The 15706-nt window shown below is 44.5% G+C and overlaps 1 protein-coding gene across 2 annotated transcripts in view; it reads right to left on the bottom strand.

Annotated features, from left to right (window-relative positions):
* Positions 1 to 13263: 13263 nt before the first annotated feature.
* LOC120924542 (progonadoliberin-2) overlaps positions 13264 to 15706 on the bottom strand; it is a 72566-nt gene continuing 70123 nt past the window's right edge. For both annotated transcript variants that reach the window (XM_040335508.1, XM_040335507.1), the window contains exon 4: positions 13264 to 14009. In XM_040335508.1, the coding sequence (XP_040191442.1) occupies positions 13974 to 14009 (36 nt within the window). In that variant the 3' untranslated portion in view covers positions 13264 to 13973. The remainder of the gene's footprint in view (positions 14010 to 15706) is intronic.

Here is a 15706-nt window from a genome sequence, read left to right as displayed (position 1 = left end):
ATATATATATATATTTGTTTTCTTCTTTATTTCTTCTTTTTTTTGTAAAGGCCCCCCTGCTTCTCAATTTGCGGCAGCCCCCCCCCCCGCTTCTCAATTTCAGGCGCAAAGCTCCCCCCCTAGGTTCTCTGCTTCAGGGGGCCCATGCCTTAAGCTGTGTAAGGGGACCCAAAATTCCTGATGCAGCCCTGCGCATACCTCCCAACACGCACGGATTCTGTGGGACTTTCCCGCACAGACAGCTTCTTCCCGCAGTCCCGCAAAAGGGTTAATTTTCCCGCAATGCCCCCCCCGCTCAACAACTTTATCGCCCCCCCCCCGCTCAACAACTTCGATCCCCCCCCAATTCTCAGCTCCAGGGGGCCCCTTCAACACTCAAGCCCAGGGGCCCCCACCACCCTAAGTCCTGCCCTGGATACCAGATATATGCAGCAGTCATCACGGGCATTTCCAGCTAGCTCTACAGCCAGAAGGTAACTCAAGAAATAATGGCCTGGTAGCAAAAAGCTTTTTTAAGTATAAAACATCATATATAAAATAGGGGAGAGTTTTCAGAATGCAAAAATAGACGGGAGAAGACATCGAGGGACGTGGAAGGAGTAAGGTAAGTGCATTTTACAGGGCACAGCAGGGACAATGGGCACAGTGGTGACAAAGGGCACAGTGGCATCAATGGGCACAGTGGTGACAAAGGGCACAGTGGTGACAATGGGCACAGTGGTGACAATGGGCACAGTGGTGACAATGGGCATAGTGGTGACAATGGGCACAGTGGCAACAATGGGCACAGTGGCGACAATTAAAGGGCACAGTGGCGACAATTGGCACAGTGGCGAAAATTGAGGGGCACAGTGGCTGCGTTTGATGGCATGGAACAGTGGTGACAATTGATGGCACAGTGGCTGTGTTTGATGGCATGGCACAGTGGCTGCGTTTGATGGCATGGCACAGTGACTGCGTTTGATGGCATGGCACAGTGACTGCGTTTGATGGCATGGCACAGTGGTGACAATTGATGGCACAGTGGCTGCGTTTGATGGCATGGCACAGTGGTGACAATTGATGGCACAGTGGCTGCATTTGATGGGCACAGTGAGGCTGCAATTTTTTTCTTTTTGTTTGCACCCCCCCAAAAATGTTGAGCACCAGCTGCCACTGATTATAAGGCCCCTTTCACATTGAGGAGTTTTTCAGGCGGTACAGCGCTAAAAATAGCGCTGCTATCTCGCCTGAAAAACTCCTTCACTGCAGACTCAATGTGAAAGTCAGAGGGCTTTCACACTGAGGCGATGCGCTGGCGGGAGATAAAAAAATCTCCTGTCAGCAGCATCTTTGGAGCGGTGAGAGGAGCGGCATGTATACCGCTCCTTCCCATTGAAAACAATGGGAAACCGCGGCAATACCGCCCGCAATGCGCCTCTATAGAGGCGCATTGCGGGCGGTATTAACCCTTTATCGGCCGCTAGCGGGGGTTAATACCGCACCGCTAGCGGCCGAATCCCGCGGCAATCCCGGCGGTATAGCGCCACTATTTTTTAGGGGCGTTATGCCGCCACCGCAGCTCCTGCCTCAGTCTGAAAGGGGCCTAATAGGCTACAAAGAGTATCGCGGCAAGCATAGTGGGAAAGCCCCACGTGTGGCAAGCTTGGAAGCCACCATGATGGTTCACAGCCTGGTTTATGCTTGTATATAGTCAGCATTAAATCAATAATGACTTGCTGCAACCTCCAGGCACCTTGCTCCAATGTTGAGGGACAGAGGTCTCTTTCTCACATCTGTTCAACTCAGGGGATGTGCGGGTTATTGATGGTGGTAATTATTATAGTGTAATTTAGAAGCCCCCTTGGATGTATACTTGCTGTTTTGTTATAGTATATTAGCGGTGTTAGGATTTTGCTTTGCTTTTATTCACAATGATCCCAAATATTGTTTTCGTTGGTTTTAGTCTTTTGGGTTAGGTTCCCAAACCTATAGAGGGGCATTCAGCAGTTACAAGTGCAAGTGCATGTTTTACAGTTTAGAGCAATTTGACATTTCCTAATACAAACATGGATTCTGCCTATGCAGGGCAAAGCAATAGAGTGTATTTAACTGCCTCAAGACCAGACACTTTCACCCCCTTCCCGCCCAAGTAATTTTTCAGCTTTTAGTGCTGCCAGACTGTGAATGACAATTACTCTGTGTCCAAATTCAATTTTAAACAGACAGAGCTTTTCTTTTGGTGGTATTAATCACCACTGTTTTTTTTTTGCTATATAACATTGTTGTCCAAACTTTTTTCAGAGGGCCAGATTTGATGAAGTGAACATGCGTGAGGGCTGACCATTTTGCCTGATATTCTTTGAACCATTAAAATAAAATGCAAATGAACTAATACACTGCCCAACAATAATCTTCTTCCCTGTGTGGTGAAGAGTCTAAGGATGAGCTTGGGCGTGTTTTTTGGATATACCGTATTTATCGGCGTATAACACGCACCTTCACTTAAGAGGGAAGGTTCAGGAAAAAAAATACATTTTTAAATAAAGAACTGTGAAGCAAAATAAGGGTCAGTGCCCATCAGTGCAGCCTAATCAGTGCCCATCTGCAGCCTCACTATGGCCATGAATGCAGCCTCACCATTGCCATAAATGCAGCCTCACCATTGCCATAAATGCAGCCTCACCATTGCCATAAATGCAGCCTCTGAATGCAGCCTCACCATTGCCATGAATGCAACCTCTGAATGCAGCCTCACCATTGCCATGAATGCAACCTCTGAATGTAGCCTCACTATTGCCATGAATGCATCCTCTGAATGCTGCCTCACCATTGCCATCAGTGCAGCCTGATCCATGCCCATCTGCAGCCTCACTATTGCCATGAATGCAGCCCCACCATTGCCATGAATGCAGCCTCACTATTGCCATGAATGCAACCTCTGAATGCTGCCTCACCATTGCCATCAGTGCAGCCTGATCCATGCCCATCTGCAGCCTCGGAGGGGACAAGGAGAGGGGCGGAACGAGCGCCAACAGATTACATACAGGAGAATCTCCTGTTTACTTGGCGGCCTCTTTAATACAAAGTCCTGCCTCTTATGATAGTCAGAACAGTCGTCCAATGCCAGCCCAGGAGAAGGGACTTTCTCTTACAGAGACTGCCGGAGTAAACAGGAGATTCTCCTGTATGTAATCTGTTGGCACTCATCCCGCCCCCTCCCTGTCCCCTCCGAGGAACAATAAATACGGTATATATCTTTTGTGGCGCCCCAATGAATTCCAATTCATTGGGGGCCACAAAAGATATATATATATATATCCAAATTACCAGTGGGCTTATGTGCCAGACTTTGGACAAATTAAAAAAAAAAAAACATGTTTTGTTAGTTTCTGTTATAAAATAAAGTAAATAATCTTTCTTCATAAATTCAGGCCAAATGTATTATGCAATGTTTCTTTGGTAAAAAATAACCCAAACCAGTTTATTATTCAGTCTGTGTGAACATTTATGGTATGAAATTTGATGAATTCTGATGTAATGACTGCCTATGTTATTTACCCTAAAATGTCAGAACAGTACAAATACCCCCAAAAATTACACCTTTTTGTAAGTAGACAGTCCAAGGTATTTAGTAAGAGGCATGGTGATTTTTTTTAAAGATGTAATACTTTGTCACAATTCATTGGAATATGAGGAAATTAAATAAAATGCTTTTATTTTTTACAAAGTTGTCATTTTAAAAAGTCATGTCTCACACACAGCATAGGCAATGTCTTTATGGACCTTGCTAACATGTTGTGAAAGTTTAATTTCCTAAGCCATTGTTTATTTGGCATCTGTATAGTTGATTATTATACTGCCACCTTGTGGTTATTTTGGTTATAGCATCATCTTTTTTATGTCCTATTATCTGTGTCCCCTCCCATTCTTATGATGTATTTCCTGTTCCTTCATGCTGTCTTGTGGGGATAAAGATGACCACTTGTCTCTTAGAAGGTTGCCCTTTAAAACTGAACACATATGAATTACACAGGTTCTGTGGCTGATTAAGGTGGTAATTAAACTACCATGTGGCCTTACCTGCATTAAACCTCAGAACCTGTGTAATTCATATGTGTTCAGGTTTAAAGGGATGAGATGGCACTCTTTAGGCTTATGCAATCTGCTCACATTAAATATTCACCACATGTCGGTAACAATCCATGCAATCCATATGTAGCCCATGTTCCTAAAATTGGGGCTATAGTGTATATTTAATTTTAGCTGAGCTGTAAACAGCTCAGATTTTATTGTATAGTTTATTTGGTTCCGCTCTAAAACTTGTGCATTTCTCACTATTGCCAGTAGGTGTCACTTGTACCACAGGCCAGTATGAGAATTACAACAAGCTATGTAATGAATATTTTTTTTCCAGAACAGCCCAGTAGGAGGTTCCTGTCCGCTGTGCATTCTGGGAAGGGGGTATTTATTGGGCAGAGCCATGTGCTCTCGCTCTCTCTTATCTCAGGGGCCCTCCTAGCCTGAGGATGATGTGTTGCTGCAAGTTCTGCAAGTAGGCCCAGAAGCCTGTCTGGGGCCTACTAATCCTGAGGTGGTCCTTAGGCTGTCTTGCCCGTGTGGAATAAGCCGAGCCAAGCTGAGGAGATCCAGGGGAGGACCCTTGCTGGAGAGAGCCAGGATGAAGGCTGGTCTCTCAGGATGGCCTGGTGCCTCGTTTGGAGGACGCACCTATATCCAGGGATGGACTGGCCATTGGGACTACAGGGAGTTTCCCGGTGGGCCGATGGCTCAGTGGGCCGGCTTCAGTGACAGCAAACCGCCGCCCCCCTCCGCTCCTTTGTCTCTCCCTTCCCGCGGCGCTCACCTCCTCTCCCTCCCCGCAGCGCTCAACTGGGGGGAGCAGAGAAGCAGAGGGGGAGCAGGGGGGACAACAGAGGAGCATGGGGGAGGGGACAGGCAGCTGACTCAACAGCCATGGCCTGGGAGTTTCTCACTTCTGCCTAATCTTGTCCCATAAGGGGGGCACCAAACTGATTCTTTGCCCCGGGTGTAATAATGTCTATCTTCCTCACTGGTACTGCCTATAAGAGTACCAGTACCAGCTGTTCTACTCTAATAAAGTAGAATGGCTAGTGAAGGGGGGAAGAGGGGGCTTGGGTGGCCGGGGGTGCAGGTGTCCGGCCACCATGGGGGAGACCTGTCAAAGTGGGCCAGTCTGGATATAGTCCAGGGCCAAATTTTTGTCCCAGTCCAGCCCTGCCTATATCTAAACTACTCTTTTAGTGTCGCCGGATGGCTTAAAGGTTCTGGTACTGTGAGGCTGTTCTACAAATCTAAATCAAGGTAACTAGCTCCTGGCTGCTAAGTCTGTGAGAGAGGTTTATCCAATACTGTTTCTTAGGGTGACCACATTTCCAAACAACCATTCAGGGACACCCCCCTTCCCAAAAATCAGCTTGTGCTGACTGGACACAAGAGGCAGGATTTATGATTTCTCCAATCACAAGAAGGGGGCGGGCACTGTGCTCCTCCAGGCATTCCCATCTAGGACAAGTACTGTCAGTGAGTAAAGAAATAATGTGGCGGCCTTTTTTGGGGGCATTAGTTTGGCTTGGGGGGTGGCTGTGTCAGTTTCATTCTGGGACACTGTATTGTCCTGGAATGAAGGTGCCCGGGACAGAACTGCAAAATGCGGGACTGTCCCGGGCAATCCGGGACACGTGGTCACCCTAGTGCTACTAGCTGCTAAGTCTGTGTGAGAGGCCTATCCAGGTAGTCAGGATCTGCTAAAAGAGAACGCTGTTTTACCTTTGGATTCAAGGAGTCTGTAAGTGATCTGCAGTAGTATCTGAAACCTTCCCTAACCCTCTCACCTACTACTTATTTCAAGTTCCTTATTAACCACTTAAGCCCCGGACCAAAATGCAGCTAAAAGACCTGGCCAGGTTTTGCGATTCGGCACTGCGTCACTTAAACAGACAATTGCGCGGTCGTGCAACGTGGCTCCCAAACAAAATTGATGTCCTTTTTTTCCCACAAATAGAGCTTTCTTTTGGTGGTATTTTATCACCTCTGCGATTTTTATTTTTTGCGCTATAAACAAAAAAAGAACGACAGTTTTGAAAAAAATGCAATATTTTTTACTTTTTTCTATAATAAATATCCCCCAAAAATATATAAAAAAAACATTTTTTTCCTCAGTTTAGGCCGATACGTATTCTCCTACATATTTTTGGTAAAAAAATTGCAATAAGCGTTTATCGGTTGGTTTGCGCAAAATTGATAGCGTTTACAAAATAGGGGGTAGTTTTATTGCATTTTTATTATTTTTTTTTTACTACTAATTGCGGCGATCAGCGATTTTTTTCATGACTGCGACATTATGGCGGACACTTCAGACCATTTTGACACATTTTTGGGACCATTGTCATTTTCACAGCAAAAAATGCATTTAAATGGCATTGTTTATTGTGAAAATGACAGTTGCAGTTTGGGAGTTAACCACAGGGGGCACTGTAGGACTTAGGGTTCACCTAGTGTGTGTTTACAACTGTAGGGGGGTGTGGCTGTAGGTCTGATGTCATCGATTGTGTCTCCCTATAAAAGGGATCACACGATCGATGCAGCCGCCACAGTGAAGCACGGGGAAGCCGTGTTTACATACGGCTCTCCCCATTCTTCAGCACCGGGGAGCGATCGCGCGGGGGGGGGGGGGTGGCTAGAAACGAATAGCCGCCCCCTCATCCCGGATCGCTCCCAGACAATTACCGACCGCCGCATGTATATGTACATGCGGCGGTCGTTAAGTGGTTAAAGCATTGCAAATATATAAAGTGACTGGCACCCAGATTCTGTTCTAACTTCCCATTATAGCCATGGACTCAGCCCTGGGGTAAATGTAAGCTTGCCCTCTATCTCTGGAGGTACCTCCTTGTTCCCAGTAGACCCGTGGCGCTACACATACACGCAAAGAAACCAAAACAAATACCTTCAGAAATTAAGTTATGTGCAATAAAATTGAATGACACAGGTTAAAAGTATTAAACATTCTAACTGAAATGTATTTAATATTTTGTACAAAATCCTTTGTTGGTGATGACGGCTTTTAGGCCCCGTACACACCAGGGGATCTCCGCTGGAAACGGTCCGCCGGACCGTTTCCAGCGGAGATTCCTCCTCCGGATTTGGATCCGATGGCTTGTACTCACCATCGGATCAAAATCCGCGCGGAATTCATCCGCGGTGACGTGTCGCGCCGTCGCCGCAATGATGATGCGGCGACGTGCGCCACGCTGGAAGGTAAGTACTTCCACGCATGCGTCGAATCATTACGACGCATGCGAGGGAGGGGAGCGGACGGATTGATCCGGTGAGTCTGTACAGACCACCGGATCAATCCGCTGGACCCGATTCAAGCGGATAGATTTCTTAGCATGCTAAGAAATTTATATCCTCTTGAAATCGATCGGCCCGAGAAATGTCCGCGGATAAATATCCGCTAGGCCGTACAGACGACCGGATTTATCCGCTGGAACTGATCAGCGGATAAATCCCAGCGGATAGATCCGGTCGTGTGTACATGGCCTAAGACTCCTCCTGTATGGAGAAACGAGTCCCATGCATTGCTCTGGTGTGATTTGGCCCATTCTTCCACACAAGCACTCTTCAAATCTTGAAGGTTCCGTGGGCCTCTTCTGTGAACTCCGATCTTTAGTTGTTTCCATAGATTTTCTGTCGGGTTTATTCTAGCAGCTTTATTTTATTTTTTTAAACCAATTGAGAGTTTCCTTGGCTTTGTGTTGGGATCATTGGGCCAGATCCACGTACCCTGGCGCATTCCTCCATCCGGCGTAGTGTATCTCTGATACGCTACGCCGCCGTAATTTACAGGTTTTTTTTTGTATCCTGAAAGAATTTCCGCCGTAAGTTACGGCAGCGTAGCGTAACTTAGACGGCGTAAGGGCGCGCAATTCAAATGGCTGTGATGGGGGCGTGTTTTATGTTAATACGTCTTGACGTGACGTAAATTACGTTTTTTTTTAACTGCGCATACGCCGTCCGTGGGGGTATCTCAGTGGGCATGCTCGAAATTAACCCGCAACAAGCCAATGCTTACGACGGTGACGTCATTCTACGCAAATCCCTATTCGCAAACGATTTACGCAAACTACGTAACATTTTAAAAATTTGACGCGGGAACGACAGCCATACTTAACATAGTATACGCCTCATATAGCAGGGGTAACTATACGCCGAAAAAAGCCTTACGGAAACAACGTAAAAAAATGCGCCGGCTGAACGTGGATCGCCGTATCTAGCTAATTTGCATACTCGACGCGGAATTCGACGGAAACACCACCTAGCGGCCAGCGTAAATATGCACCTACGATCCGACGGCGTACTAAGACGTACGCCTGTCGGATCGATCCCTCATTCAGTCGTATCTTGTTTTGTGTATACAAAGCAAACATACGACGGGGGAACTTTGAAATTACGCAGCGTATCCATAGATACGCCGGCGTAATTCGTTTGTGGATCTGGCCCATTGTCTTTCTGAAATGTTCACCTTCGTTTCATCTTCATCATCCTGATAGATGGCAGCAGGTTTCTATCTTTTCTTAGATTTTTTGAATGTCTTGGTGCATTTTTCCATTCATCCTTCAATGATATGAAGTTTGCCAGTACCATATGCTGAAAAACAGCCCCACACCATGATGTTCCCACCTCCAAACTTCACTGTTGGTATTTGGGGTGATGTGCAGTGCCATTTGACCTCCAAACATAATTGGCATCCAAAGAGTTCAATATTGGGATCATCTGACCAGACTATATTCTCCCCGTATTTCACAGGCTTATCTAAATGTTGTGCAGAAAACTTTCAATGAGCTTCAACATTTTTTTTCTTCAGGAATGGAGTCTTGTTTGGTGAGCGTGAATACAGGCCATGGCGGTTGAGTGCATTGCTTTATTTTCTTTGTACCTGCTAATTCCAGGTTTTTCTGAAGCTCTCCACAATTGGTCCTTGGCTCTTGGACAAATCTTCTCATAATTCTTTTCACTCCTCTGTCAGAAATCTTGCAAGCAGCACCTGCTCATGGCCGGTTTATGGTGAAATTATGTTCTTTCCACTTCTGGATTATGGCCCCAACAGTGCTCACTGGAACATTCAGAAGTTTAAAAATCCTTCTGTAACCAATGCCATCAGTATGTTTTGGTTGTGAAGGTCTTGAGAGAGCTCTTTGCTTTTACCCATCATAAGATGTTTCTTGTTTGACACCTTGGTAATGAAACACCTTTTTAAAAACCATCAATTGAGACTTTACTAGATGGTAATAATTTGCACCGGCAAGGGGCAGGATTGCTTTCTCACTACTGATAGATTTCAGCTGGTGTCTTGGCTTTATATGCCTATTTGCACATTCCCTTTTCTGAATTGCTGTACTTATTTGTTTTGGTTTCTTTGAATGTATGGATTGCATGGGTTGTTTCCGACATGTGGTGAACAATTTATGTCAATAGCACCTTTAGAAATATATTTACCTTTTACTTATTTTACCCTCTGTATATACAGGTGTGCCTATATATATATGTATAGCACCCTCTACCATAGGTAGGTGCTAGAATAGGATTTTTGTAAGGAGAACTGTCAGTGCAGGTAAATTTAGGCAGGCCTATGCTTCAGGCTAGGCCTGCTTGTTTTGATCTGGGGGCAGGGAGTGGTTAGTGTAGAAATGGGTGTGACCACCGGTGCTTTAGTTCTGGGGTGCCTTCCCTGCTTCCAGGGAGAATGATCTGGAAGAGGGGCGGGGCACAGGACTGGAGCTGCAGGGAGCGCATGTGATGAGCCCTGACCAATCCCCAATTGGAATTGGCAGGCCTCCCATATAAGCTCAGGTCCCCGCCCACTGGGGAGGAGTTGTCAGCCGGGAGATTTGGAGAATAGAGCACTAGGCAGCAGCAGGAGCCCCGCCCAAATCTGGAAGGGGAGAGGCCTAGAGGAGGAGCATGGGAGAGCTGGGAGGAAGCTCCATCCTTACACGGTCATGGATGGAGTATCCTGGAACAGAGGGAGAAGCTGTCGGAACGTGTGTCCAGTTAAAGTTCTTCATTATGGACTTGGGGCAGGAGAAGGTCGGTGAGTGGACCACAGTGGATCACTGGCTGAGGCATGCCAGGGGAGCTGGTTGTGAGGCCAGAGGAGAGATAAGGAGATATTTCCAAGACAGACAGCGCCGATGTCTACGGCGCATGCCCCGGGGTGGTATAGCACCCCGGGAACAACAGAATGAGCCCACAGTACAGCCCAGCTGAAACAGAGACCCTTTGTAGAATTGAAAATCAGAATCAGAGTCTGTACACTCTGATTTCCCAATAAATTTCAAACAGCACCGGTACTTATAAGTAACTTGTACATAGGGACACACCATCGGTCACCTCCCCTAGTCAGTCCCCTCCCCTACAGTAAGAATCACTCCCAGGGAACACATTAACCCCTTGATCGCCCCCTACAGGTTAACCCCTTTTCTGCCAGTCACATTTATACAGTAATCAGTGCATATTTATAGCACTGATCGCTGTATAAATGTGAATGGTCCCAAAAATGTGTCAAAAGTGTCCGATATGTCCACCACAATATCGCAGTCCTGACAAAAATCGCAGATCGCTGCCATAACTAGTAAAAAAAAAATGTCATAAATCTATCCCCTATTTTGTAGATGCTATAACTTTTGCGCAAACCAATCAATAAATGCTCATTGCAATTTTTTTTATTAAAAATATGTAGAATACGTATCGGCCTAAAATGAGGGGAAATTTTTTTTTTTTTTTTAATATTTTTGGGGATATTTATTATAGCAAAAAGTAAAAAATATTGCTTTTTTTTCAAAACTGTCGCTTTATTTATGTTTATAGCGCAAAAATAAAAACCGCATAGGTGATCAAATACCACTAAAAGAAAACTATTTGTTGGAAAAAAGGACGCCAGTTTTGTTTGGGAGCCACGTCGCACGATCACGCAATTGTCATTCCAATCATCACAGTGCTGAAAGCTGAAAATTGGTCTGGGCAGGAAGGGGGTTTAAGGGCCAGATTCACAAAAGAGATACAACGGCGTATCTCCTGATACGCCGTCGTATCTCTGTTTCTATCTATGCGACTGATTCATAGAATCAGTTACGCATAGATATCCATAAGATCCGACAGGTGTAATTGTTTTACACTGTCAGATCTTAGGATGCAGTACCGCGGCCGCCGCTGGGGGGAGTTCGCGTCGTAAACCAGCGTCGGGTATGCAAATTAGGAGTTACGGCGATTCACAACGGATTTTCGCGTTCGCTACCGGACGGCCGACACGGTGGGGACACTAGGGGTCCTAATTGACAGCGACTTGACGCTAATCCCCTATGTCGGTCAGGTTGTCAAGACCTGCCATTTTAAGATGCGGCTTCTTTACCGCATTTTGCCTTTTCTGTCAGATCTGGAGAGGATCTCGGTAGTGCGCGCTCTGGTCCTTCCACATCTGGACTATTGTAATGGTCTCCTGGCTGGACTGCCTCAAGTCCAGATTAGGAGACTTCAAAAAGTCCAGAATCAGGCGGTAAGGCTTGCATTAAATCTCAGAGGCCACTGCCCCACCGCGAGACATCAGGCTGCCCTGCATTGGCTGCCAGTTGGTCAGAGGGTGCGTTTTAAAATTCTAACACTTGTTTTTAAAGCGTTTCACGGGCTAGGACCCGCCTATCTATGTGAGAAATTGAATAGACATGTTACTGGCCGCTCCCTTAGATGGAGCTGCCAATTCCGTTTGGAACAGCCAAAGAGTCAGCTGAAAAAATGGGGGGGCAGGGCTTTTTCTGTCCTTGGCCCGAGAGAATGGAATCTACTTCCCCTAAGTCTTAGACAGAGTCCTGACCTACCCACATTCAGGAGGGATCTAAAAACCTATCTGTGGGCAGAGGCAGATTGATAGGAAGAGTGAGGTTAGGGTCATTCTGGCGGGAAGCACTGCTAGATCTGTTGGGAATTGTGTGTTGTCTCTCTTTTGGTCTTATGTGATTTCTATGGTTTTGTACTGTATTGGTTTTATGGTGTTATATTGTTGTTTTATTATTTGATTTTAATTGTGGTACATATTTTATATTGTTACTATGTTAATTTATGCCTGTAACACTCGGTCCTGTTGTGAATTGTTAAGGTCTGGAAGCGTTTCGATACCTTCGGGTGATTCTACGCTATACAAGCAATAAGCAATAAACAATAAACAATACGTTGCCGCTAGTCTAGTTTCCCGTCGCAAAGTTAGTCGTCATTTTTGGTGCCTTAACTTTACACAGCAAACGTATTGCTGTATAAAGTATGGCCGTCGTTCCCGCGTCGAAATTTAAAAAATAACGTTGTTTGCGTAAGCCATCCGGGAATACGGAATTACGATACGCGCGTCGCCGTTCGAAAAAATTACGTCACGGCGCGCAAAGCACGCGGGAATTTCGAAACGGAGCATGCGCAGTAGGTCCGGCGCGGGAGCGCGCCTAATTTAAATGGCACACGCCCATTTAAATTACGCGGGCTTACGCTGGAGGCCGCCGGCGTAGGTTTTCATTGCAAGTGCTCTGTGAATCAGGCACTTGCGTTAAAAATTTGTGGCGGCGTAACGTATCTACGATACGTTACGCCGCCGCTAGTCTACGTGAATCTGGCCCTAAGTGGCCAGTAAGCAAGTGGTTAAGAGAGTCCAGTTAAAAGGTAATTACTGATTAATTTCAGTGAATTACTAACACTTTTCATCAGTGGTCCTCATGCTGTCTTATGCCCTGTACACACGATCGGTTCGTCTGATGAAAACGGACCGATGGACCAATTTCATCGAACGAACCGGTCGTGTGTGGGCCCCATGTTTTTTTTTCCCATCGGTGAAAAATAATAGAACCCGTTTTAAATTTTTCTTATGGTGGAAAAAACGATCGTCTGTGGGGAAATCCATGGGTCAAAAATCCATGCATGCTCAGAATCAAGTCGACGCATGCTCGGAAGCATTGAACTTCATCTTTCTCAGCACGTTGTTGTGTTTTCCGTCACCGCGTTGGACACAATTGGATTTTTAACCGATGGTGTGTAGGCAAGACTGCTGAAAGTCAGCTTTATCGGATATCCGATGAAAAAATCCATCGGTCCGTTTTCATCAGACGAACCGATCGTGTGTACAGGGCATGACTGAATAAGCTTGTATCTGTAATTACATAGATACTCCACTCCCTCTTAGCTATGCAAGAAACAAGGCAGATGGTCTTACGACCTAAGGAATTTTATTTAAAGATCTGATGTTCCATATTTAGTCCTATGAAGCCTCCTGGCTAAATACATTGAAAATCATTACTAAAACTCCAGGAATGTCACTGTATACAAAATGTAGCTTATTGGGAATAAGACAATTCCGAGAACACAGATTATCTGAAGCCAAGAATGTTTTGAAACCAGTTGGAGATGTAAAACAAGTATGAAAGGGACAGAATTCTTGGTCTGAATATTCAACATAAAAAAGATCTCTTGAAGGCCAACCCAACCCAACCCAAAACTGATAACTAGGGTTTGGCTGTACACCAATGAGTGGAATCAGCCTTTTTTCTGAGCCTCTTGTCTCGGAACCATTTTTAGAGCGTGACACCATCATTTGGCTTTGTGGTTGGGAATGGGAATTCTAGTAAATCTTTACCAATCTCAACTCCAAAAAAACAGGGAAGAGGCCAATAATTATTACTTGCCAACAACTATTCAGATCCAAAATAACAGTTTCTGGTTGGGTTGGCCTTAGAAATGATCAGCATACACATTAATCAAGTTTTTTGAAAGAGTGTCCGGAATTCTGATCAGTGCCCAGCAGCAGAATAATGACATCATCAATGTAGACGGCGGTCCAACTGAAGAAGACGGTAGGGTTCTTAAAGTAGACATGGCTTGAAGACGAAGATTTGGAAGGAGTTACGTTAAATAATTGGTCACTTTTTCTGTAGTTGTCTTGCCAAGACATCAGCCTAAAAATAAACAAAATTAAGCCATTTATTATACTAAGAGGTCATCAAGTACAGAAAATGTCCAGGCAAATGTAAAATCTTTGGTGAAGTATATATACTGTGTATATATATATATTTTTTTTTTAATCAGAAACTATTCACAAACTAACTGCTAACGTCATTTTAGTTTGAAAGTAATTTTTTAATGTCAACCTTATAGCTAGATTCACATAGAGTTAGGTGGGCGTATCAGTAGATACGCCGACCTAACTCGGAATCTGCGCCAACCTAAGTTTAAATGTATTCTCAAACAGAGATACACTTAAACCTATCTAAGATACGACGGCTTGCGCCGTCCTATCTTAGGGTGCAATATTTGGGCTGGCCGCTAGGTGGCGCTTCCATTGCGGTCGGCGTAGAATATGTAAATCACTAGATACGCCTATTCATGAACGTACGCCCGGCCGACGCAGTACAGATACGCCGTTTACGTAACGCATTATCAGGCCTAAAGATTTTCCATCAAATAGTTGGAATAGTAATGTTAAGTATGGCCGCCGTTCCCGCTTCGAAAATTTTACGTCGTTTGCGTAAGTCGTCCGTGAATAGGGATTTACGTCATTTACGTCCACGTCGAAATCAATAGGACCGTTCGGCGTACTTAGCCGCAATGCACACTGGGAAATGTAGGCGGACGGCGCATGCGCTGTTCCAAAAAAACGTCAATCACGTTAGGTCAAACCAAATTATCATAAAACATGCCCCTCAGCCTATTTTGAATTAGGCGCGCTTGCGCCCGCCGCATTTACGCTACGCCGCCGTAAGTTAGGAGGCAAGTACTTTGAGAATACAGTACTTGCCTCTCTGACTTAAGGCGGCGTAGCGTAAATACGATACGCTACGCCGCCTTAAAGTTGCATGCCCCTACCTGAATCTAGCTATTAGAGTAAAAAAAGAATAGCATAAACTAGAAAGAATATAACTATCTTCTAAAATTTGAATTTCAAATAGAATACATTTGAATTCAAAGAGAAAATAATAGAATAGAAAAAACAATAACTAACTATAGAATAGAAAGAATAAAACTTTCTTCCGAAATTCGAAAATAAATAAAAAATTTATTGGAATAGAAAAGAATAGATTAGAATAGAAAAGAATAGAATTAAAAATGAAATAATAGAAAAGAATAGAGTAGAAAAAAAACAATAGAAAAGAATATAACAATATAACTATCTTGCGAAATTTGAATTTCAAATAGAACGAATTTGATTTGGAATGGATTTCAAATGGAATTCAAATAGATTTTCCAAATTTGGTCAAATTGAGTTTGAGAAAACAAGACAAATTCCAAAAAACAATTTAAATTAATTCAATAAATTTAACAAAACAAATTTATGTAAATAACGAATTGATCTGAACTCGAATAAACATAACAAATTTTCGAAAACAATTTAAACTAATTTAACTAAACAAATTTATGTAAATAACGAATCAAAACGAGACAAAATTTATTCGTTCTGCACATGGCTACTGCATGCTCAGTAACCGGTGGGGACTGGAAAGCTCTCGATATATACTTGCGATCGGGAGCTCTCTGATCATGTGACAGCCAATCACATGGGTCACATGACCTGAATGCCAGCCTCCCAGCATTTGGAAGCTCTTACAGGGCCAGGGGGTGTGGGCAGGAAGGAGTTAAGGAAAGACTATCCTTAAAG

This window comes from Rana temporaria, chromosome 1 (assembly GCF_905171775.1).
Source record: "Rana temporaria chromosome 1, aRanTem1.1, whole genome shotgun sequence".
NCBI classification, from domain to species: Eukaryota; Metazoa; Chordata; class Amphibia; order Anura; family Ranidae; genus Rana; species Rana temporaria.
The sequence above is the reverse complement of the archived record's forward strand: the minus strand, read 5'-3'. Positions and strand labels throughout refer to the sequence as shown.